General features: G+C 40.9%; 1 protein-coding gene across 4 annotated transcripts in view; it reads left to right on the top strand.

Annotated features, from left to right (window-relative positions):
* Nucleotides 1-11,117, top strand: part of tet3 (tet methylcytosine dioxygenase 3) — an 84,888-nt gene extending 73,771 nt beyond the window's left edge. For 3 of the 4 annotated variants that reach the window (XM_037531376.1, XM_037531378.1, XM_017725779.2), the window contains 5 exons: nt 1,090-1,240; nt 2,308-2,397; nt 4,339-4,476; nt 5,100-5,448; nt 5,865-11,117. In XM_037531376.1, coding sequence (XP_037387273.1) covers nt 1,090-1,240; nt 2,308-2,397; nt 4,339-4,476; nt 5,100-5,448; nt 5,865-7,585 — 2,449 coding nt within the window. In that variant the 3' untranslated portion in view covers nt 7,586-11,117. The remainder of the gene's footprint in view (nt 1-1,089; nt 1,241-2,307; nt 2,398-4,338; nt 4,477-5,099; nt 5,449-5,864) is intronic. The other variant, XM_037531377.1, reaches the window with a different exon arrangement.
* Nucleotides 11,118-23,493: the final 12,376 nt, after the last annotated feature.

Genomic DNA, 23,493 nt, shown 5'->3' with positions numbered 1-23,493 from the left:
TGTGTTGGTCGTCCTCTAGTCCTTCATCAGTGGTCACAGGACGCTGTTGGCTGGATATTTTTGGTTGGTGGACTGTTCTCAGTCCAGCAGTGACACTGAGGTGTTTAAAAACTCCAGCAGCACTGCTGTGTCTGATCTACTCAGACCAGCACAACACACCATCACCACTGCAGTGCTGAGAATGATCCACCCCCAAACAGTACCTGCTCTGTGAGGGTCCATGGGGGTCCTGACCACTGAAGAACAGGGTAACAGAGTATCAGAGAAACAGATGGACTACAGTCTGTAACTGAGTGCAGCTATAAGTGTGTCCTCTGTATACTCTCAGATAAAAAGGGTACAGAACTCACTGGGGCAGTATTCCTCTTGTCATTGAGGTGGAACCATCAAGGGTCAATCTCAGGACCTTCAGTCAGGGAACATAACTGAACCATCATCCACTGAAATGATCTGACTCCACACACCCCGCCTCCCCTCCAGGCTTTTATTCTGCTGTTCTGTTTTAAAACACCCGGTTATGAAAAGTTACAAATACCAACTTTGCACCTGGACAAAACGTATTTAAGGTGCACAACTGGACCTTAAAACCACTGCTGTACCTTTGAGGGAACATTTACACTGTTTGTACCTTGATGAAGAAGAAATACCTGCACAGAACCTTCATTTCTGTGTGGATGATGTGCTTTACTCTGGAAAATTGACACGTCATTTAATTGGGGATATTCAGACTTTTGCATAGCCATGTATGAATGTCGGAACAACAGTGCACTATTTCGATTTGCTTTCCAATTAGTTTTAAATAAAAGAGAATGAATCCATAGTTGCTGGAGTGCACAGTTATTTTTATTCATATGCATTAACTTGTTAATATTCGTATTGGGCTTTAAGCTGATTTAAGCTGATATTATGATCCCTATCATACTGTGTTCCCTGCATCACCATGGGGTCACCTGAGGGATACTTGACCCCAGCACCCCTAAATCAGTTCATGAAGGTTTTGACAGTGACCTGTTGAGTTGAATGGAGTGTCTTAAATCAGTAAAGTGGTGTTTAGTGACCGTGTACTGAAATGCTGGTTCTTCTCTGCAGCCGTACGTGCGCATGCCAGGGGAAAGACACCGAGACCTGTGGTGCTTCCTTCTCTTTCGGGTGTTCCTGGAGCATGTACTTCAACGGGTGCAAGTACGCCCGCAGCAAGACACCCCGCAAGTTCCGACTACAGGGAGAACACCCCAAAGAGGTCAGTGACTTGAGCAAGAATTACATTACAGTACAGATTAGAAATGTAATCATACTGTATGTTTAAACGGTGCGTAGTTGTGTGCAGCTTATCAGCACAATTAGAAGGAGTCGGTGCAATGAATTGGAACACACTCCGTTATTAAGGCCCTCTTTAGTCATGAATGCTAATCGTAAATGTGAGTCACTGTTGGCTCAGTAACAGAACATATTGAATTAAGTGTTTTATTAAATGTGTTATGCCTTATGAATATCTGTCTGGTTTAAGATTTTTCAGTTGCTCATCACCAGCTATATGTAGCTTATCTGTGACTACGGTACTGTGGGAAAGTTTCAGGCATCTAAGCAAATTTTTAAACAATTGAGCTCAGCAGTGAGTTTATCACAATAAACATTAGAATAAAGTCGTATTCATAATTCAGATAAACATAAAAACAATAAACAGTAACAAGAATTTCTCGGGTCCATGTTTTTCCTGGACACCTTCACAGAGACTCGTTAATATCATCAATTACATCATGAGCTCAATTTACTGAGCACTGATTGGTCAAACCAGGAGCTGCTTTTTAACTACATATAATACTGGGCTTCCTCGAGGAGAGGCTTGGAGATGGGTAAACAAACACACAAACATCCAGAAAATCAATATAAGCCCTGTATGTGTGTCCACAACTGGGGCAGTCGTGGGCTGGAGGTTAGGGAACTGGCCCTGTGACCAGAGGTTTGATCCCCAGCGTCAACAGTCCATGACTGAGGTGTTCTTGAGCAAGACACCAAACCCCCAACTGCTCCCCGGGCGCACTAGTGTGTATGTGGCATTTCTCTTCACAGATGGGTTAAATGCGGAGGTGAAATTTGCCCGTTTGTGGGATTAAAAAGTGTCACTTTATATATAATAATTATTAATTAATAATATATAATTTTTAAAATTCAAATATTAACACTTTTCTCAGCAAATAAACACAAAGTACACAAATAAATTTTGAAAATGTGTCTTGGGTGCCTGAGGCTTTTTTTTGTACATGTACAAGCATGGGAATAAATGTTAATGGAATTTTTCTCCTGCAGGAGGAGCTTCTCAGGGATAACTTCCAGGACCTGGCCACGAGGGTGGCACCTTTGTATAAAAGGCTAGCCCCTAAGGCATACAGCAACCAGGTGAGACCAGCCACAGGCTTTGACTTAGAAACTGTGGAAGCACAAAGGTGCAGCTTTCCTGGAAATCCATTTTTTCCCCAGAGTTGAGCTTGGAAATTTTCTTTCCCCAAACCCCAAGTGTAGCTCGCAAGCAGTGGTGGCCGAAGAACACAAATCATGTACTAGAGTTAAAGTAGAGACACCCAAGGTAAAATATTCCTCCAGTAAAAGTAGAAGTTCCTCCCTTTAGACCTCCACTTGAGTAAAAGTACTAAAGTATTTACCTTCAAATGTACTTAAGTATAAAGTAAAAGTACTAAAAGAGTAATTCTGGCTCTGATGTCCTGTTATCATTTTTATAACCAGACTGGCTTCATGAACTCATTTCAGGTGAAAGTCCTCCAGCGTCTCTCTTGGTAAACCAGTCTTTTAATAGAACGTCATTAATTAGTGACGCTGACGTCTATTAAAATGATCAGAAGCACAAAACACTGAAGGTAAACAGTTTCCATCAGGGAGAACCGAGTGGCTCTGAAATCACTTTTTACACACAAGCAAAGTTTCAGTTTCAGATTTATTTACAACTTAGTTCCAAGTTTAAGTTGAATAAAAACTGGCTTTAAACTCAGGATCACAGATGAGCTCCTTTACTATGTTGATCTGTAGGCGTCTGTTCATAAACATAAACCAGCCCAAACTCATTTACTATAAAATGAAATGGTGTTTGTAGAAATTCAGAAAAAAGCCGCGTCAGTCTCGACTGCATATGTGGACATATTTCTATATTGTGCTCTATTTACACAAAGTTAGGTTAGTTCATCATTTATGTTGAACAGACTCTCCCAAAGTTTTACGCTGCTGCGCTGACGTTGAACCGCGTGCTGCACTGGGTCGGTATGACCAACAGGTCAAAACCAGCTCTAAACAAAGTGACCGCTGGGCCCTGATTGGTGCTCTGGCTTTGCGCTTCTTTCGTTTTGACATGTTACGTTTTTATACACACAGAAACCAAAAGGAACGACAGATTTCTCAAAATGTAGGAGGAAAAAGTCGGATATTAGACTCTGAAATGTAGTGGAGTGAAAGGAAAAAGTGGAGAAACTTCAGTACAGATACACCAAAAAGTACTTAAGTACAGAAACCAATTACATTTACTCAGTTACTCAGTTACTGTCCACCACTAATAATGTCCAAATAATGTGAGCTTATAGCCGTCAACTAGCAGCACTTACTTGCTTCAAGCTATGTAGAGTTGTTAGGTTATCTGAAATAGGCTTGTGCATGTTTAATGTGACGGTGTATAACATACATTTATTAGGACAAAAGTAAAAACGAAAGTTGCATAGCTAAAACAGTCGTAGCAGCTGCCAAGCCTGAGTTTTGTCTGTAGTTCTTTTCATTTTTATCTATTTGGGGGAAAGAGAAAATGGTATAGATCTTCAGACCGTGCTTTAACCAAGAAAATGTGCAGTTCATGCATAAACCTGTTTGTTTCCTTTGCCCAGCACCCAGGAAACCTCTTGAACTGGCACAATTGTTGTGTATAGGAACATAGTATGAGCCGTCTGTGATCCAGAAATTATGCACGGCTGTTAAAATGACACTACAGAGGGAAGCTGGATGAACCACAACAGCCAACAGTTTTGTATCCTCAAGGCTATTTTGCGGGTGGTTAGACAGGCCACCCTGTTAGTTGAAAGAGAAAATGAGCATAGAGACTAGGGGCTCAAAGGCAGAATAGACCACAGCTGTCTAATTTATTGATGAATGCTCTCCAAAAATTAGATGTCAGGTTTCATTTCAAGGCATTTCTAATCCGAGCAACTTCTAATATGAGAGGATGTCGTCTAGTCTGACGGACATGATAAAAACAAAGTTTTTTGCATGGAATATGAGGAGTAAAGAAGTAGTTTGTGCGGATCTGGCTAGGTAATTGTGCATTCCCTGTTTTTTTTTCCACAGTGTGCGAATGAAAAGGTGGCAACAGACTGCCGGCTGGGTCTGAGAGAAGGGCGGCCCTTTTCAGGCATCACTGCATGCATGGACTTTTGTGCCCATGCTCACAAAGACCAGCATAACCTCCACAACGGCTGCACTGTGGTATGTCTGTGTGTGTGTGTGTGTGTGTGCGCGTGTGTGTGTGTGTGTGTGCGCGCATATGTTAATGTGTTTGTTGGGATTTGTATGTGTAAGGCAGTGATATACCAATTATTTATGGGGTCATATACAGTTCTGTGTTTCTGAACCTGTATATGTGGTTGCAGGCAGCATTTTAAGGAACCTTCCTTGTTGAGAGATCTTAGTCAGTCCCTTTGCCTAATTTGTTGGGTGTATAATTGTTAGGATAAAAAGAGAAAGGTTAGGTGGGAATTCCTACTAAATCAGCAAAGGTAGCCAGACATACAACCAAACATATCGCTGATATTGTCAGAGCAAAACCTTATATCTCAATTTAAACATCATTTAAAAGTGCCTGTTACTCTTTATGTTTCATGTAAATTTCATGTTGAAAGGAAATGCTGCAAAATTCTGGTTCTATTGACCTACATTAAAAATAAAGTACCTTTTTTCCTTCTCCTGTAAAGTTACCATTTTGGAGATGCAAGGTTTTCTTCCGACAATAGCGACAATATGCAGCTATCGCTGATATCCAAATATCCATCTCCGTTCTACAGTAAAACTGGTTTCCAGCTCTGTATTAAATCCAGTATTCTTGTTTTCAGGTCTGCACTCTCACAAAAGAGGACAATCGGCAGGTGGGGGTGGTCCCGGATGATGAACAGCTTCACGTGCTTCCGCTTTATAAGATCTCCCCAACGGATGAGTTTGGCAGTGAGGAGAACCAGCGCCTCAAAATCCAGACAGGTGCCATCCATGTGCTTAGCAGTTTCCGCCGAGAGGTCCGGAAACTGCCGGAACCTGCCAAGTCCTGCCGGCAGCGCCGTTTAGAAGCCAAGAAAGCTGCATCGGAGAAGAAGAACAAGAAACAGCAGCTAGCAGAGACACCAGAGAAGATGATCAAGAAGGAGGTCCGGCTTGCAGTTTCACCGCACCTGCAGCAAGGCAATAAAGGTGAGAATCCTTTACATAAGCAAGCACAGAGTAATATGGGCTTTATTTAGAAGTGTTAACTGAGCACATTTAGAGATCAGTAATATATTGAAGAGTGCTATTACATTAAGGTCATTACATTAAATTTTCCATCCAATTGGTCACCTGGGCTATGCTGAGGAGCACCTTAATCCAGAAGGAACCACATTTCCATGAACAGCTTGTTAGTTTTAATTAAATTTAATCGGTTCTGTGAGACAGTTGGTACCAGGGTGAACAAAAACACTGAATGTTAGTGGTTATTTGAGGGCCTCTGTTGTTGGAGTACTGTATTTAAATATTTGTTTCCTTTTTTGATAGTACAGGTAACTAGTGCCATATCTTCAGCCTCCTTCTATAATATTTATGTACTCATATCATTTTGCATCTACTTTCAGCAGTTCCAAAACAAGAGGTGAAGCCCACCATCAAAAAAGAGCTGGTTGACCGCTTTCAGGCCATGAATGGAGACTTTGATGGCTACCCAGCCCTTGGGAATGGCAAGATGTGTCCTAATCCCTACAGGATCAATGGTGCCTATTCCTATCCTGGTCCCTATGCAAGAGGTGGCCTGCCTTCCAATGGCCAGCCGTCTGCACCTAGCCCTGTTAATGGCTTCCATCCTAACCTCCAAGGTATGCCCTACAATTACTACAACTATCCCCCCAACGCACTTTTGCCCCCTGAGGTCTTAAGCTGTGAGGGACGTAATGGGACCTGGCCCAAAGCTGCTGCAGCAGAGCAGAAACCTGATATCCAGGGTCTTCAGGCCAGGCTGGCACAAGCATACCCCAACCGCTCTGATCAACAGCATCAGCAAGTGACCAACTTGGGCAACCCTGTGTATCTGCACCAGTCTGAGGTATCCCAGTCTCCAGCTCCACCTAATCATACCCCATCTGCAACCCCAGATCAACACCGTGTCACACCAGTCATCAAGCAGGAGCCTATGGAGGTGCCACTATATGAAAGCAGGACGGATGGGCAAGTCCGCAGTTGCCCCACTACCCCTAGTGCCACCCCTCAACCTGATGCCTGGCCTGGTCACAAGGCCAATGGCAGCTTGGCATCCAAAGGCTGGGATGGAAATCTCAGACCTGGTCTAGCCCATTCAGCTTTCACTCCAGACAAGCAACAGCTCCACCAGCAGCACCATACCCAGCCTCAGCATCCCCAATATGCCCATCCACAGCATCAGTGGAGTTCCTTCCCTGGTACACCAATGGCCTCCCCTTCTCCTTCTCCCTCACCAGCCTTGAAAGCAGGCCCATCTCCAGCTCCTTCCCCTCACCCAGGTACCCCACTCCACTGGGATAGCCCTGTCCCCAGTCCACAACCCAAAGCTTGGGGTCCAATAGGGTCTGCAGGCTTTAATCCTGGGGGGCTCAGACAGGGTACCCCAGTTGGGGCATTCCCAGACAGGATGCTGTCCCAGGTGGTAGAGAGTCGAGGCTCAACACCTTTGGGGCTGCAAGAGAAGGCCTGGAAGTCTGGCGGTGCTTCCGCAGCAGGAAACACTCCATCTCCAGCTCCAGAGGGCCGTCTGTTTCCAGATGCTTTGCAGAAGGCAGACGGGCAAGCTTGCTGGGAGATGGAGGCAGAAAGCCAGAGTGAACGAGAGCCTGAAGAGGAGGAGGTGTGGTCAGACAGTGAGCACAACTTCCTTGACCCCAACATTGGAGGAGTAGCAGTGGCTCCAGGCCATGGCTCCATTCTCATTGAGTGCGCCCGCCGGGAGCTACACGCCACCACGCCCTTGAAGAAGCCAGATCGCAGTCACCCAACTCGCATCTCCCTGGTGTTTTACCAGCACAAGAATCTGAACCAGCCCTGCCATGGCCTTGCGCTGTGGGAGGCCAAGATGAAGCTGCTGGCTGAGCGGGCAAGGCAGAGGCAGCAGGAAGCAGCTCTTCTGGGCCTCTCACAGGAAGACATCAAGGCCTACAGCAAGAAGCGCAAATGGGCCGACGGAGCCTCAAGTCCTTCCTCGGGGCCCACCAAGGACAAACGGGAAGGGGTGGTGACACGGTTGGCCCCCACACATCAAACCACCACCATGGTCACTGTGTCACCCTACGCCTTCACCCAGCTCACAGGGCCCTACAGTCGCTTTATGTAAGCTCTTGCAGACTGGTGCCCCTCTGTGGCCAGGAGTGGAAATGCAGGGTGCGAAAATGCTAAAGGAATCTCAACCATTCCTTAACCCCTGAACCTCTCCAAGCTTTGCATTCCCTCCCAGACCATCAGGGGAGGGGAAGGATAGAGGGGCACTTTTCTCTTTTTTTCATTTTCTTTTTTTTACCTCAAGTTTTGGTGGCAGTTTGGGAGTCCCCCAAACGGACACGCTGCCTATGGTGCTCTTGTTCTCTCCAACGTGGGAGGGATTCCATAGTTTACCCTCCCTAAGTGAATTTAATGATTCTAATTATTATTGCTATTATTATCAATATTATTATGATTGCTATTGTTACTGTTGACGTTGATATTACAGGTATTGTTATTATATTATGAAGATGACTATTTTTTATTTTAATCGTATTGTTTTCATCAATGTTGTTATTAATATTATGATTGTTTTGAGGGCTTTTTATCTTTTCTTTTTTTCTCTTGATGGCGAGGGACTTCCTTGTCTCCGTCAGTCTTGCTTGTTCAACATGAATGTGAGAACAAGCTAATCATAATTTTTGGCTTTTGTTGAGTGTTGTTGTTTTTTTCTTTCTCTTTGCCTTTTCCCCAATTAACCTCTCCATAATATACAGCACCTTCACGTCACTGCGAACCATGCCTGTGTCTGTAACCTACACAAGACACTCTGGAGGAAGGACAGTGTTCATAAGAGGGCTAGCTCCATGCTGTAATCACAGAGTATGCGACCAAAATAAGCGAGGAAAGTCCTGGCATCAACAGGGGCCTTTCTGTTTTGTGCCACACTTACATATACTGGAGGTCTTTCCTGGTCCTTCCAATGGTGCTTTTTTTCTGTCTTAGCTGTCTCCGATTTTTGCCCTCACCATAATGATGGCAGACGGTGAACCGAGGTGCTCTTTAAACAGCAGATATATGTCTGGTTAAGCAACAAGCTGCCCCAGATTAGATCCACTCTCCTGGGGCATCAGTGTCATCAACCACTCAGTGCTGACTTATATTTTCATGGTGCAGTATCGATTTCTACCCGTGAGACAGTGGTAAGACAGAGTTCTCTGAGGTGCTATTGCAGTTTGGTCCACCTCTACAATGCCCTAAAGATGACCCACAGTGGGTCCGAGCCTGTGCCCTCCAGCAAGACCTGGCAGTTCTGACCCAAACACGGCTGGAGTTCGGGAATTCTCCAAAAGTGAGCCAGACAAAGGGGAGAAATCAAGAGCTCCGGTCGAAAAAGGGAGGTAGAATTGTTCGGTCAGGCTGAAGCCTCAGTTACCAGCCTGAGCAGAGAGAGAGAGAAAGAGAGGACAATGAAGGAGGTTGGTGCTACTAAAAGTCTTTCCATGCCTCTGAAATGACTCCATAGCTCCTCTTTGTCTCCTCTTGCCCTGAGAGCTGATCTCCCCCCTAAGTCTGAGGTGCTTCTCATTCATTTCGGCCGTTTAGTGCTTTGGCTGTGTGGCTGGCCGAAGCGCCTGGTGCATGTTGCGTGTGATTGCGTTGTTGCGTGACTGTATGCGTGTGCGTGGTTGTTGGGGAGAGCCAAAGGGCTGCCGTGGGTTTACACAGGGCAGTAGACTTGCTTGGTGCTCACAGATGAGAGTCTGGTGCTTATGGAGCCGTCCTCTAGTTCTTTACCTCATGTTGAGACGCTGATCCCAGTCACAACATGCTACTAATACACGGGCGCTACAGACTGTAGGCCTTCGGGCCTACATTCACATACTTCTCTACTTTTCTTTTTATTATTATTTATTACATGATGTTGATGATGACGACGACGATGATGAAGATTATTGTTATTGTGCTTGCTGTCATTTTTTTGTTTGTTTTGTTTTATTATTTCATTTTAGACAAATTGTAAATATAGAAAAAAGATTTTATAAAAGCACTTTTAATCTTGATTTTAATGAGGAAAAAAAAATGATAAGAACGGAATATTGACAACTTGAATCCTAGTCTTTCTTTTTTTTTTTGTTTCGTTTTGTTGGTTTTTGTTTTGGCTTTTTTTTAATGGAATTTTATTGGGAGAGATAGAAATGTAAATAGTTAAATATTTAGGTAAGATTATTTAACTGGTGAGGAATAAATCATGAATGATTCCTTTGCTTTTTAGTCTACGGTTGTCAGTATGTCAAGCCCTCAACATTAACGCAACACTCGGGTTCCTACGTTCCGAATGGGTCGGAGTAAAAGCGGCAAAGGTCAGTTACTTCTCACGTCCCGATGAATCCGGTGAGACGGACGGGATAAGGCTGATCCCGGATGGGTTACTTCGGCTCATTGAGACTTGTGGGCCCCCGGTGTTTGTTCTCTGTGCTCAATATACTGCTGTTCTTCTTTTTAATAAGTACTGTACTTAGACCAATACCTCTGAACAACCACCGATACAGGCTTCCTCTCCCGACAAACGAAACAGAACTGAGAACAAAACGCGACAGCATGCGTGAACATGTGATCGGAGATGGGAAGGAAAATGTAAGGATTGAACGTGATGATATAATCTGACACCTATTGAATGATACAAGGTTTGAGCTAGCCACTGAGATGATTCTACAATTGGATGTTTTTTCTTTTATTTACTTAAAACATTGTTCTATTCTATTGCCCGTTGCGGGATGTGCATACGTGTTTGCGCTGTGGCAGACTTTGAATGCGACTTGGGGTTCGTTCACACACCTGTGCCACTTTCGAAGACCTTGCCGAAGCAACGGTTGTCGGCGTAGAGCAGTTTTTTCATTGTATGGTCTTAGACGGCTGCATTTCAGGATCATGTTTTCTTAAAGCCGCGCTTATATTTGACGGCAGTGAAACTTTTAACCATGGTGCTACCCGTAGAGGTCACTGTAGAAGCAACGCGTTTTTTGGAAACTTTAATATGATATATGAACCGTTGTCTCAGTTTTAAGCGTATAGGAAACGTCTATGGTGCTGATGATTCTGTTTTCTTTCTCCTCACTTAGTCGAAAGACATTTATGATTATCATAATTTCAAGCAAAGCACTCAAATTTCTTGGCAGTTCTCTTTTTTTAACCCTCACCCCGAATAACTGAAAATGGTACTTGAAGCAGATATCTAGAATCAATGATATTATACAGGTAGACAAATGAAACTTGTATGCTATGGAGATGAATAGACTGTTAACTTAATAGATGTTCTGGCGCGCGAGGCCAGAAATGCGCTTTCACCCATTTGAAATGTTTTCTATATATTTCTCTTCTGTTGTTCTCTTGGAACGACTCGACCTCTCTTAAATACACCCATGCATTCCTTACTCACTCGTACACACCACACAAACACAAGCACCCACACTTACACACTTGTAACTCGAACACTCTTTGTTGCCCCCCCCCACTCTGTCAGCACTCAGTATAAAACATTGATCATGCCCAGTTTTACATAATATATATATAAAAAAAAAAGACAAAAAAGTAAACAAACGACAAAAACAAACAAAAAAATGAATAACTGGCAGCTACATTCCTATATGAGTTAAAGATTGCTCTTGGTTCTATTTTTTCATGTCAAGTATGCAGTATGTAAAAAGTGTTTTCTTTTGTTTGGTCTCTCTCCTTGTAGCTGTTTGGTGTATTATGTGAATACATAGTGTATGTGGTAAAACCCACAATTCTGTTTTATGTTCTGCAAAAGTAAAAAAAAAAGAAAAAATAAAAATCATGAATTAAAAAAATGTCTGGGGAAATGATTATTCGCCTTCTATTCTATTCTGTTCTATTCCATTCTATACTGTTCTATTCCGTTCTATTCTGTTCTGTTCAATTCCATTCTATTCTGTTCTATTCTATTCTGTTCTATTCCATTCTGTTCTATTCCATTCTGTTCTATTCTGTTCTGTTCTATTCCATTCTATTCTGTTCTATTCTATTCTGTTCTGTTCCATTCTGTTCTGTTCAATTCCATTCTATTCTGTTCTATTCTATTCTGTTCTATTCTGTTCTGTTCTATTCCATTCTATTCTGTTCTATTCTGTTCTGTTCAATTCCATTCTATTCTGTTCTATTCCATTCTGTTCTATTCCATTCTGTTCTGTTCTATTCTGTTCTGTTCTATTCCATTCTATACTGTTCTATTCCGTTCTGTTATATTCCATTCTATTCTGTTCTATTCTGTTCTATTCTATTCTGTTCTATTCCATTCTGTTCTGTTCCATTCTGTTCTGTTCTATTCCATTCTATTCTGTTCTATTCTATTCTGTTATATTCCATTCTATTCTGTTCTGTTCAATTCCATTCTATTCTGTTCTATTCTATTCTGTTCTGTTCTATTCCATTCTGTTCTATTCTGTTCTATTCTATTCTGTTCTATTCCATTCTGTTCTATTCTGTTCTATTCCGTTCTGTTCTATTCTGTTCTATTCTATTCTGTTCTATTCCATTCTGTTCTTTTCTGTTCTATTCTGTTCTATTCTATTCTGTTCTATTCCATTCTGTTCTGTTCCATTCTGTTCTGTTCTATTCCATTCTATTCGATTCTGTTCTATTCTGTTCTGTTCTATTATATTCTGTTCTATTCTGTTCTGTTCTATTCTGTTCTATTCCATTCTGTTCTGTTCTGTTCTGTTCTATTCCATTCTATTCTGTTCTATTCTATTCTGTTCTGTTCCATTCTGTTCTGTTCAATTCCATTCTATTCTGTTCTATTCTATTCTGTTCTATTCCATTCTGTTCTATTCCATTCTGTTCTGTTCTGTTCTATTCCATTCTATTCTGTTCTATTCTATTCTGTTCTGTTCCATTCTGTTCTGTTCAATTCCATTCTATTCTGTTCTATTCTATTCTGTTCTATTCTGTTCTGTTCTATTCCATTCTAATCTGTTCTATTCTGTTCTATTCTGTTCTGTTCAATTCCATTCTATTCTGTTCTATTCTATTCTGTTCTATTCCATTCTGTTCTATTCCATTCTGTTCTGTTCTATTCTGTTCTGTTCTATTCCATTCTATACTGTTCTATTCTGTTCTGTTATATTCCATTCTATTCTATTCTGTTCTATTCTGTTCTATTCTATTCTGTTCTATTCCATTCTGTTCTGTTCCATTCTGTTCTGTTCTATTCCATTCTATTCTGTTCTATTCTATTCTGTTATATTCCATTCTATTCTATTCTGTTCTGTTCAATTCCATTCTATTCTGTTCTATTCTATTCTGTTCTGTTCTATTCCATTCTTTTCTGTTCTATGCTGTTCTATTCTATTCTGTTCTATTCCATTCTGTTCTGTTCTATTCTATTCTGTTCTATTCCGTTCTGTTCTATTCTGTTCTATTCTATTCTGTTCTATTCCATTCTGTTCTTTTCTGTTCTATTCTGTTCTATTCTATTCTGTTCTATTCCATTCTGTTCTGTTCCATTCTGTTCTGTTCTATTCCATTCTATTCGATTCTGTTCTATTCTGTTCTGTTCTATTCTGTTCTATTCCATTCTGTTCTGTTCTATTCTGTTCTGTTCTATTATATTCTGTTCTATTCTGTTCTGTTCCGTTCTATTCCATTCTGTTCTATTCTGTTCTGTTCTATTCTATTATATTCTGTTCTATTCTATTCTGTTCTACTCTATTCTATTTTAGTGGTTTAAGTATTTTGACTATTTTAACAGACGATCCAATGACATTTGATGGAAAATGGGGGCCCTTTACAGGTGAAACAAACACCAACAGAAGCTCATTAACGTGTCAGAAACATATAAGGGCTAGGATTAGGTTTTGGATTGAGGTTAAGGATTAGGGTTAGGATTAGGATTAGGTTTTGGGTTGTGGTTAAGATTAGGATTAGAACCAGGGTTAGGATTAGGTTTTGAGTAATGTTGGTAAGGTTATGTTTTGCATAATGTAAGTAGCACATTAAAAATCCATCTACTTAATATAAGTAATGTATGAACTGAACATCTTCTAGATATTCACTTCAGTGTATTAAGATGCTTCACTACTGTTACAGGGAGATTCGCTCAGAAGAGGCCCCGAATATTCTGCTGTAACTCCTGTTAGGATGAAGCCATCTGAACCAAAATAATACGCTACATATATTGATGTACGTGTAATCGATTACATTACATGGGATACTGGAATGATCTCGGTGCTCTGCCAGCTCGTTTGAAGCTCCACATACTGAGGAGCTCATTGCACCTTATTTTGTTCAGATTGCTTCACCCTAGAGAGTTATTACAGAATATTCAGGGCCTCTTTCAAGTGAATCTCCCTGTACTTCGTTAATGTTATTGATGTGTTATTGGTGATATATTAAGAGTTTATTAATCATCTACAGGCAAAGCTCAGCCGAAAAGCGTATGTAGGACAAATCATATGAGGTTTGGAATGTTTTTGTTTACCACGGGGCACGACAGTGATGACTTTCCGAAGTGCTGTTGATTTTTGTCGTAGAGAAAACCAGCTTAAGCCCCAAATTCCCAATATTGGAATGACACCAACTACAGAACAACACATGACTTCAGAGGTTTGTCCCAACACTTTGGCCCACCTGCTCTCCCCTTTAGGTTTGCTTTGCTCCTACACGCCTGGTGCACCTGATACTGTAACTTCATTCTGTTGTGTTGATTCTAAACTGCACTGCATGTTCAACACTAGATGTTGAACATTGCTGTGAGGAACTGATTGAGCATTAGTGAGGTCAGGTGCTGATGTTGGATGGTCAGTTCTGGATCACTCCAACTCATGCCAAAGGTATTGGATGGAGCTCCATCACTCCAGAGAACACAGTTCCACTGGTCCTCAGCCCAGTGCTGGGGGGCTTTATACCCCTCTAGCCCATGGTCAGCGATGGACATCATGCTCTACTGTGTCCTACTCTATCGATCGTTCTTTTCTATGGCGTTTCTGCAAGCTGTGTGCAGTTGAATGCTTATTATCAGCAGGGCCATCATTTATCTGTTGCACATATGAACACAGTGCCCCCAGTTGATCGAGATCCGAGACCAGAGACTGGACTAAAGGTGCTGACCTCTGATGTAGGTACATTATAGGTACACAGAGAGTAAAGATACGCAACGTTGACATAATCAGTAAGTTTTGCTTTTGCCACGCCATGTATGTTGCCATGGTTACCCTTGGTCTTATTAACTATGACAGTGGAATCGTGCACCAAGGGTCTCAAGTAGTCATTCATGTGTTAAGTAGAGTCAAGCTTAAATCTGGGAATGAGTGTTATATAAAGGTTTTCGAGTACGCTTGTTTTGGGAAAAATAAAGTGTTAAAAGCTGTATTTGAATTAATTATACTTAAGAGCATTGAGCCAATAAGAGTGCGGAGTATTTTCAGTCTTTCGGCCAGCGAGGCAGTGATGCCACCTAGTGTTTCCGCATGGTAACACCAACAGCATAACCTTTATATGGGAATATAACTCATGTTGTAATTAAATGCACAGTATGTGTTGAACTATTGAACTATTATAATGTACTTTTCTTATTAAGGCCTATTGGGGCTGCTTTTCAACTGGCTGGGCAGAACTGGTTGTTCTAAGCAGTACGTAGAGTGGCTGAAAGCATTGCTCAGATCCATTTTATTTACTTCATACTCTTGTGGCACAGCGATCAGAGCATTGTTTTTGGAGCATAGTGATTGTTTTCTTTTGATTCTTATCAATACCAATAGGAAATCACATCTCTAGTTAAAGACAAGTGGACGCCCTGTTATAAAGTGAAGATTTCTTGGTAAGATTTATTAACACTAGGTCTTAATTAATGGTTTATAACCCTTATTTGAGCATAGGGTCTGCATGAAGGGTGCTTACGAACATAGTTCAGTGTTTAACCTGTTAGATTAGATAGAATATTTCAGCAAAACACTAGTTGGGTGTAAAATCATGACCACCTCCTCGTTTCTACGCTCACTGTCCAGTTTATCAGCTCCACTTATAATAACATGGTAATAGACAGCCAGTTACTTTACCACTGTTGGCTTAAGGAAGGCTTTGTCTTCAGAGCTCATAATTTATTCTTCTTTATTAATAATCAGACCTATTTTGTTTTTTGTGTCGAGTAGGACGGCTGTTTTGGAATATAACTGCTTTGGCTTAGTCGATCAGTCAGCCGTGCATGTTCTCACAGCTTCCTGAACGTGTGAATGTGTTATTAAACCCTTGAGTGATTGACAGTTGGGGGGCTTAATCATTTCTGTATGTTGTTATGGCATGAAACCTGCATTAAAGTCTGCTGCTGAGCTAAATATTACTATAAAAGGGGGTTACATGGCATTCTGTGCATGCCTGGCCTTTAGTGTGTGTTATTGTGTTGATTTGCTTCTAATAACCAGCTATTGGTCAGAGACACGACCACCTGCAGGCTTGAGAGCACTAATGGCGTGTGTGTGTGTGTGAAGGAGTGGTCTTTGACAAAAACACTGCATTATATGATGCATACAATGACTTTGACTATGGATAGTAATAATGCAGTAATTACAGTGCTATTACTACTAATACTACTAATACTATTTCTGCTACTGTTAATAAGATGATAAAGAATCCGTTCCCATTTTATAATAACTGTCTAATAACATGTGAACAACACATGAGATGACAATGTAACTACTAATGCATTCGTCACTGTTACAGATGGATTACAGACATGTAATTACACAAGTGTATCTTAATAGCTGTAAAAGCCTGTTCTCTCTGACATAATCGCACAGGGGTAATAACACAAATCTAATTACATTCGTAATCAGACGAACAGCAGTTTCAGATGTTTATTTACACCCTCAGCAGTAAAAGGAAGTGTGTAATAATTTACATTAAGACATTATTTACACTGAATCTGCCAGCTTTCCTAACATTTAGCCAGCATTTGTGCTGCTAGTGCCGTGACACTGTGACCAGTTTCAGCTTTAAAGCAGTTTGTAATGTGACAGAACAGCAGACGCCCTTTAATATTAACATGTAGCTTTAATAACATTAATTAATGTGTTGCATTTCCTCCCGAGCGACGTCTATATTACTCCTCCATTATTACACCGTAACTACATATTACACCAGAACTGTCCACTTACTTTAACATAAACACTGGAAAGTTCCTGTGTAGAAGATACACTTGTGTAATTACATATGCTGCACTTTTCAGTTTTTCAGCAGCAAATGATTGGAATACTTTACAAAACACCCTTAGACTTGCAATTTTAATACCTCTTACCACTTTTAAGCATACAATTAAACATACAATAGTAGACTGTTGCTCTTGTTAATAATCATGGATAAAAATAATGCACATACTCATACATACTCATTTTTCTCTATCCTTACTCCTGTTTTTTTCATATTTTTTGGTTTGTTTTATGTAAATCTGTATTTTTTTTGTTTGTTTTGTTATGTTTTACTTTTGGTATGATTTTGGTTTTTATGTGCCGTGGACCTATTTTTATTGGGGCCTTTCGGCCAGGTCATGTTTGTAAATGAGAACTGGTTCTCAAACATTTTACCTGGTAAAATAAAGGTAAAAAAAAAACAAAAAAAAAACTTCTGTAATCCATCTTTAACATTAACCACATCATCAGTAGTTACATTATTGTTACATATGTTATTCAGGTGTAACAACATAGTTATTAGAGCCACTTAATATAAAGCGGGACTAAGCATCCTACTATCACTAGTATTAATAATAAAGTTAATAACAAACCTACTACTGCTACTACTATTGATAATCTAAGAAGAAAAAGAACTTTTGCCACTATTACTACTACTAATAAGATACTGCTACCACTAATATTGATAGTTTAAGAGGAAACGGAACAATATTAATAGCAACACTACTACTGCTAGTGATAGTAGTAATAATAATAACAGTACTGCTGCTACTACTAGTAGTACTACTACTAATAATAATACTGCTATTGCCATTACTACTCCCACTGCTCTTACTAGTATGGCTACTATTTAATTAATCATAACACTAAAACTACTACTACTACTACTAATAATATTAGGAGTAATATGTATTATTATTTTTATTATTATCTACTGCTACTACTACTAATAATAAAAGTAACAGTACTATTAGTTCTACTACTAATAATAATACTGCTACAGCACTGTGCACTGTTTGGTACAGTGGTGCTATGTTCTGTGTGGCCACACGATGGCAACAGATTCCTGTGTGTGTGTATGGGCTTCAGTCTGCAGCTCAATATTATATAATATAATACATCGCTGCTGTCAGAACAAAACCTTGTATCTCCAAAAAGGTCACTTTACAGGAGAAGGACAAAACCTACATTACTTTTAATGTAAGTCAATGGAACCAGACATTTTTTCAAGTCATTTTTGGCCATTTATTTTGATCCATCCTTCATGAAATTTACACACAATATATAGGCCAACATGCATTTTCAAATTCGGTCAAAAACTGAAAAACAAAAATGGAGTTACAAGGTTTTGTTCCAACACCTGCGATATAATAAGTTGTATTATGTATGATTTTGTTCTATTTTTAATGTTTCTGTGCTCCCACTTTAAAGCAGCATGGATGAAACTGGAATTATTAGCTTTTAAATCATAGGCGAGCAGCTTCACTCTGGAACATGGATGCAGAAAAGTGAAAAACAGGAGCTTCTCTGACTTCTCAGTGTAAAAAGTTGTTCCAACTCTGAACAGAGTCTTACAGAGTTTGTCTTGACCCAAGTTTTGTACCCTAACAGAGTTTTAATGTGGGCTTCAGATTCTATTCTGTCTTATAAAAGTCCCACAAGCTGCCTTTGTTTTGTGTTTTATTGAGGTTCATTCACAGCGTTTGCCGTTTAATGCAGCACAAACAGTTTTATGATTGACTTACAGTGCATCCGGAAAGTATTCACAGCGCTTCACTTTTTCCACATTTTGTTTTGTTACAGCCTTATTCCAAATTGAATTATATTAATCTTTTTCCTCAAAATTCTACACAAAATACCCCATTGTGACCATGTGAAAAAAGTTTTCTCGAGAGTTTTGAAAATGTATTAAAATTAAAAAACAAAGAAATCATATTTACATAAGTATTCACAGCCTTTGCCATGAAGCTCAAAATTGAGCTCAGGTGCATCCTGTTTCCACTGATCATCCTTGAGATGTTTCTACAGCTTAAATGGAGTCCACCTGTGGTTGATTGGACATGATTTGGAAAGGCACACACCTGTCTATATAAGGTCCCACAGTTGACTGCATGTCAGAGCGCAAACACCAAGCATGAAGTCAAAGGAATTGTCTGTAGACCTCCGAGACAAAATTGTCTCGAGGCACAAATCTGGGGAAGGATACAGAAAAATTACTGCTGCGTTGAAGGTCCCAATGAGCACAGTGGCCTCCATCATTCGTAAATGGAAGAAGTTCGGAACCACCAGGACTCTTCCTAGAGCTGGCCGGCCGTCTAAATTGAGCGATCGGGGGAGAAGGGCCTTGGTCAGGGAGGTGACCAAGAACCCAATGATCACTCTGTCAGAGCTCCAGCGTTCCTCCGTGGAGAGAGGAGAACCTTGCAGAAGGACAACCATCTCTGCAGCAATCCACCAATCAGGCCTGTATGGCAGAGTGGCCAGGCGAAAGCCACTCCTTAGTAAAAGGCACAAGGCAGCCCGTCTGGAATTTGCAAAAAGGCACCTGAAGGACTCTCAGACCATGAGAAACAAAATTCTCTGGTCTGATGAGACAAAGATTGAACTCTTTGGTGTGAATGCCAGGCGTCATGTTTGGAGGAAACCAGGCACTGCTCATCACGAGGCCAATACCATCCCTACAGTCAAGCATGGTGGTGGCAGCATCAACGATCCGAAGCACACAGCCAAGATCTCAAAGCAGTGGCTTCAGGACCACTCTGTGAATGTCCTGGAGTGGCCCAGCCAGAGCCCAGACTTGAATCCGATTGAACATCTCTGGAGAGATCTGAAAATGGCTGTGCACAGACGTCTCCCATCCAACCTGATGGAGCTTCAGAGGTACTGCAAAGAAGAATGGGCAAAACTGCCTAAAGATAGGTGTGCCAAGCTTGTGGCATCATATTCAAAAAGACTTGAGGCTGTAGTTGCTGCCAAAGGTGGTTCTACAAAGTATTAAGCAAAGGCTGTGAATACTTATGTAAATATGATTTCTTTGTTTTTTAATTTTAATAAATTTTCAAAACTCTCGAGAAAACGTTTTTCACATGGTCACAATGGGGTATTTTGTGTAGAATTTAGAGGAAAAAGATTAATTTAATTCAATTTGGAATAAGGCTGTAACAAAACAAAATGTGGAAAAAGTGAAGCGCTGTGAATACTTTCCGGATGCACTGTATATAGCTGAATTTCTAAATACCCAGACAGTGAGCATATATCAGTCCGCTGGCTTGATAAATCTATTTGTTGACTGTTTGCCACTTCTGTTCCGCTCTGGGTGCAAGCTCTAAGTAATTTTAATCTCCCCAGGCAGGTTTTAAATGCAAAGGGACTTTTACTTTAGAAAATAAATGTAGACAAATCTTACAAACAACTGAGAGAAACAAAATAATCACCAGGCCTGAGATAAAAAACGATTTAATAGAAAATGTTGATGTTAAAGCTGTGCTGGACTACCATTATTTACTCATTTATACAGTATAACTACAGAAAAGAAAGAATGGAAAAGGAGTAAATTGGACTGTGAGTGGAGACATGGTCAGTGGAATTTTGCCTAATACTCTGCTTAACCACCGGTGGGCCGTCCGAGAATTCCAGAGCAAAACACCAGTGGGCTGCCAGCTTCACCATCAGAGGGCCAACAGTGGCCCACTATCCTCTTGCTATCAGGGTACAATGTAGAACGTAACACTGGCACCAACTTAAAATTTTTGGGTCTACTTTACTCGTCTGCTACACTAGGGGCAGTCGTGGGCTGGAGGATCCAGCCCTGTGACCGGAAGGTCGCCGGTTCGATCCCCAGGGCCGACAGCACATGACTGAGGTGTTCTTGAGCAAGACACCTAACCCCCAATTGCTCCCTGGGTGCCGTGGATAGGGCTGCCCACCACTCCTGGCAAGTGTGCTCACTGCCCCCTAGTGTGTGTGTGTCTATTCACTAGTGTGTATGTGGTGTTTCATTTCACGGATGGGTTAAAGGCGGAGGTGGAATTTCCCCGTTTGTAGGATTAATAAAGTATCACTTACCTTAATGCAACTCTAGTAACACAGACAATTTCTGTGTTAATATGAAAAATTCATCCTTTTTGCATTAAAAATAGACATACTGTCCTCTTTATAATGTGCCTCCAGATCAGTGACTGGTGTTAGATAAATAAAGAAATTTAGTAAAAAATTAATAGATACATTAAAAGTATAATGAAGTTATGTATCAGTTAAATATGTGGTTTACATTAAGCAGTAAATGTAGAGGGGCTGGGGCCATGGTTGATCTCTCTGCCCTGAAGTCCACTCGCTCTGAAGTGTTCTGTCTGGCAGTTCAAACAGACCCAAGTGATTCAGGTTTAGCTTCACTACAGGCCCAGCGAAGTGGTCCACTCACTGTCCACTCTATTAGACACTCCTACCTTGTCAGTCCACCTTGTAGATGTAAAGTCCGAGACGACAGCTCATCTGCTGCTGCACAGTTTGTGTTGGTTGTCCTCTAGTCCTTCATCAGTGGTCACAGGACGCTGCCCACAGGATGCACAGGAAAAAATTCAGATGTGCTTTACGGATGAATCTGCAGTGATTACTTAGTGATAATCGGGAGATTCTGATTATCGTTCAAATATCAGGTTTAAGATCCTGCACAACAGGGACATGCAGGCTACAGGAGGTTTTGGGGGGTGGGTGCTGGTCAAAAAAAAAGGAAAGCCCTTGGATGCCAGTAAACTGTCATAAAAATATAAGTCATTCATGAAAAATGACACAAAAACGTGAAATGTGTTCAGAGGCAGGTCTTTCAACCCAAAACTCTACCCTGGATGTGAGGCGTTTTACAGCTTTTCAGGAAATTTGCTGAAATGTTCGCGCCACGAAAAAGAGAGACAGAACATCTCTGAGAGGATCCTTTGCATCTTGTGAAACGGGCCCACTGTGACATTGTGCCGGATGCTTTCCATTTTGGAAAAGCGAAAGGAAAACAGAATGTTTTTCGCCACATTTAGGGGCTTAAATATTATACGCTCTCTCACTCAAAGCCTGTTCAGATCTCCGTTTGAGTTGACTTTGGAGGTGCAGCTCCACACGACACAAGCACAGAAAAAACGAGCTGAATGTCTTCAAGTCCAAATAAGATCTTTTTTGAATGAGCTCAGAGAACAAGTGAGCATTGACACTGTGCTACTGTGTATTTTGGAAAAGAGCTTCACCGCTTCACTCCAAGTGCTTCCACACAGGCTTTAACTCAGTTGGAGCCCCATTTGAGCTGCTTGTGGAGATTCTGATCCTTTTACTGTTTGCGAAAGAAAGTTTGCTGGAACACATTCAATCAAACATCATGGGTGTTGCCATGCTAACGAAAGAGAAGACCATGACTGATGAGTGAGTTGCTGGTGAAAGTTACCAAAATAGAAGAGTGCAAATAAAATCATGTCACATTTTTGCCACCAGAAAAATCATATTATCCAAAAAAATTTTCATCCAAATAAATTGCATGAATAAATTGTGTTGGGTGTATTTAGATCTTAAGTAAGAATGCAGCTTTGTTTAAAAACTAGGTCTACACAGATCAGATGATCAGGCTAACAGGCTCCTCCAATAATATTCTGAGTTAGACTTTAAGCTGAAATATTTAGAGATCTGCTGTAAAATAGCAGAAAACACAGCAAAGAATGTGTTATTTGAGTTTCTGACAACCTTCAAATGTCATTGTTTAAAGCAGAGCTGCCATAAGTGGTATTAAGCTCAATATGGGAACATAAATGTCCATCATCACTGGTAGCATAGCCCTAACATAACATTGCAAATCCCATAGATCAGCAGAGCATTAACACAGTGGTGGAAATTGGTTAAGCAAAAAATTGAGTTTTCTGCATTATTGATATTTGTGGCTGTTTCGTGCTCATGATCATTGGGATATCAGTATATTATACCTGGAAAGCTCTGAATGGTTTGTTATTGTTTAGTTTTTCAATTCTTTTTTGTTTGTTTTTTTTAAATTAATTTTCCTAGTAATCAGTACATTACCAGATTGCTAATATATCTGAAAGAGATCACTCTAGTTTGCACAGTACATCCATTTTTTTTATAAAGATGTTGCAGCCAAGTGGAATATGGAAATCAGGTTCTTGGCTTCTTTCTACTTTTGTACGCTTTCTTTCTGCCCTAGCTCACCTTGATCCAGCTCATGAAGAGACCACTTGAATAAATGGATTTATTCTGAAAGAAGAACAAGAAACAATCTCAGAGCTCTTTGTTGGTCTCAGGTGTTCCATAGCACCTCTATAAGAAGCTCAGTACTCAAGTAGTTTTCTGAGCTAAAACTTTTTTATTTACTTCTCCTCAAGTTGTTCTTTGCTAGATTACTTCTTTGATATCTACTTGACTCATCAGACCAGATCTGAAACACTTTCATACACACATACACCGATCAGGCCTAACATGATGACCACCTCCTCGTTTCTACACTCATTGTCCACTTTATCAGCTCCACTTACTGTATAGCTGCACTCTGTAGTTCTACAGTTACAGACTGTAGTCCATCTGTTTCTCTGATACTCTGTTACCCTGTTCTTCAGTGGTCAGGACCCCCATGGACCCTCACAGAGCAGGGAGTATTTGGGTGGTGGGTCATTCTCAGCACTGCAGTAACACTGATGTGGTGGTGGTGTGTCAGTGTGTGTTGTGCTGCTCTTAGTGGATCAGACACAGCAGTGCTGCTGGAGTTGTTAAACACTGTGTCCACTCACTGTCCACTCTATTAGACACTCCTACCTCGTCGGTCCACCTTGTAGATGTAAAGTCAGAGACGACAGCTCATCTG

This window comes from Pygocentrus nattereri, chromosome 20 (genome assembly GCF_015220715.1).
Source record: "Pygocentrus nattereri isolate fPygNat1 chromosome 20, fPygNat1.pri, whole genome shotgun sequence".
Classification (NCBI taxonomy): domain Eukaryota; kingdom Metazoa; phylum Chordata; class Actinopteri; order Characiformes; family Serrasalmidae; genus Pygocentrus; species Pygocentrus nattereri.
The sequence above is the reverse complement of the archived record's forward strand: the minus strand, read 5'-3'. Positions and strand labels throughout refer to the sequence as shown.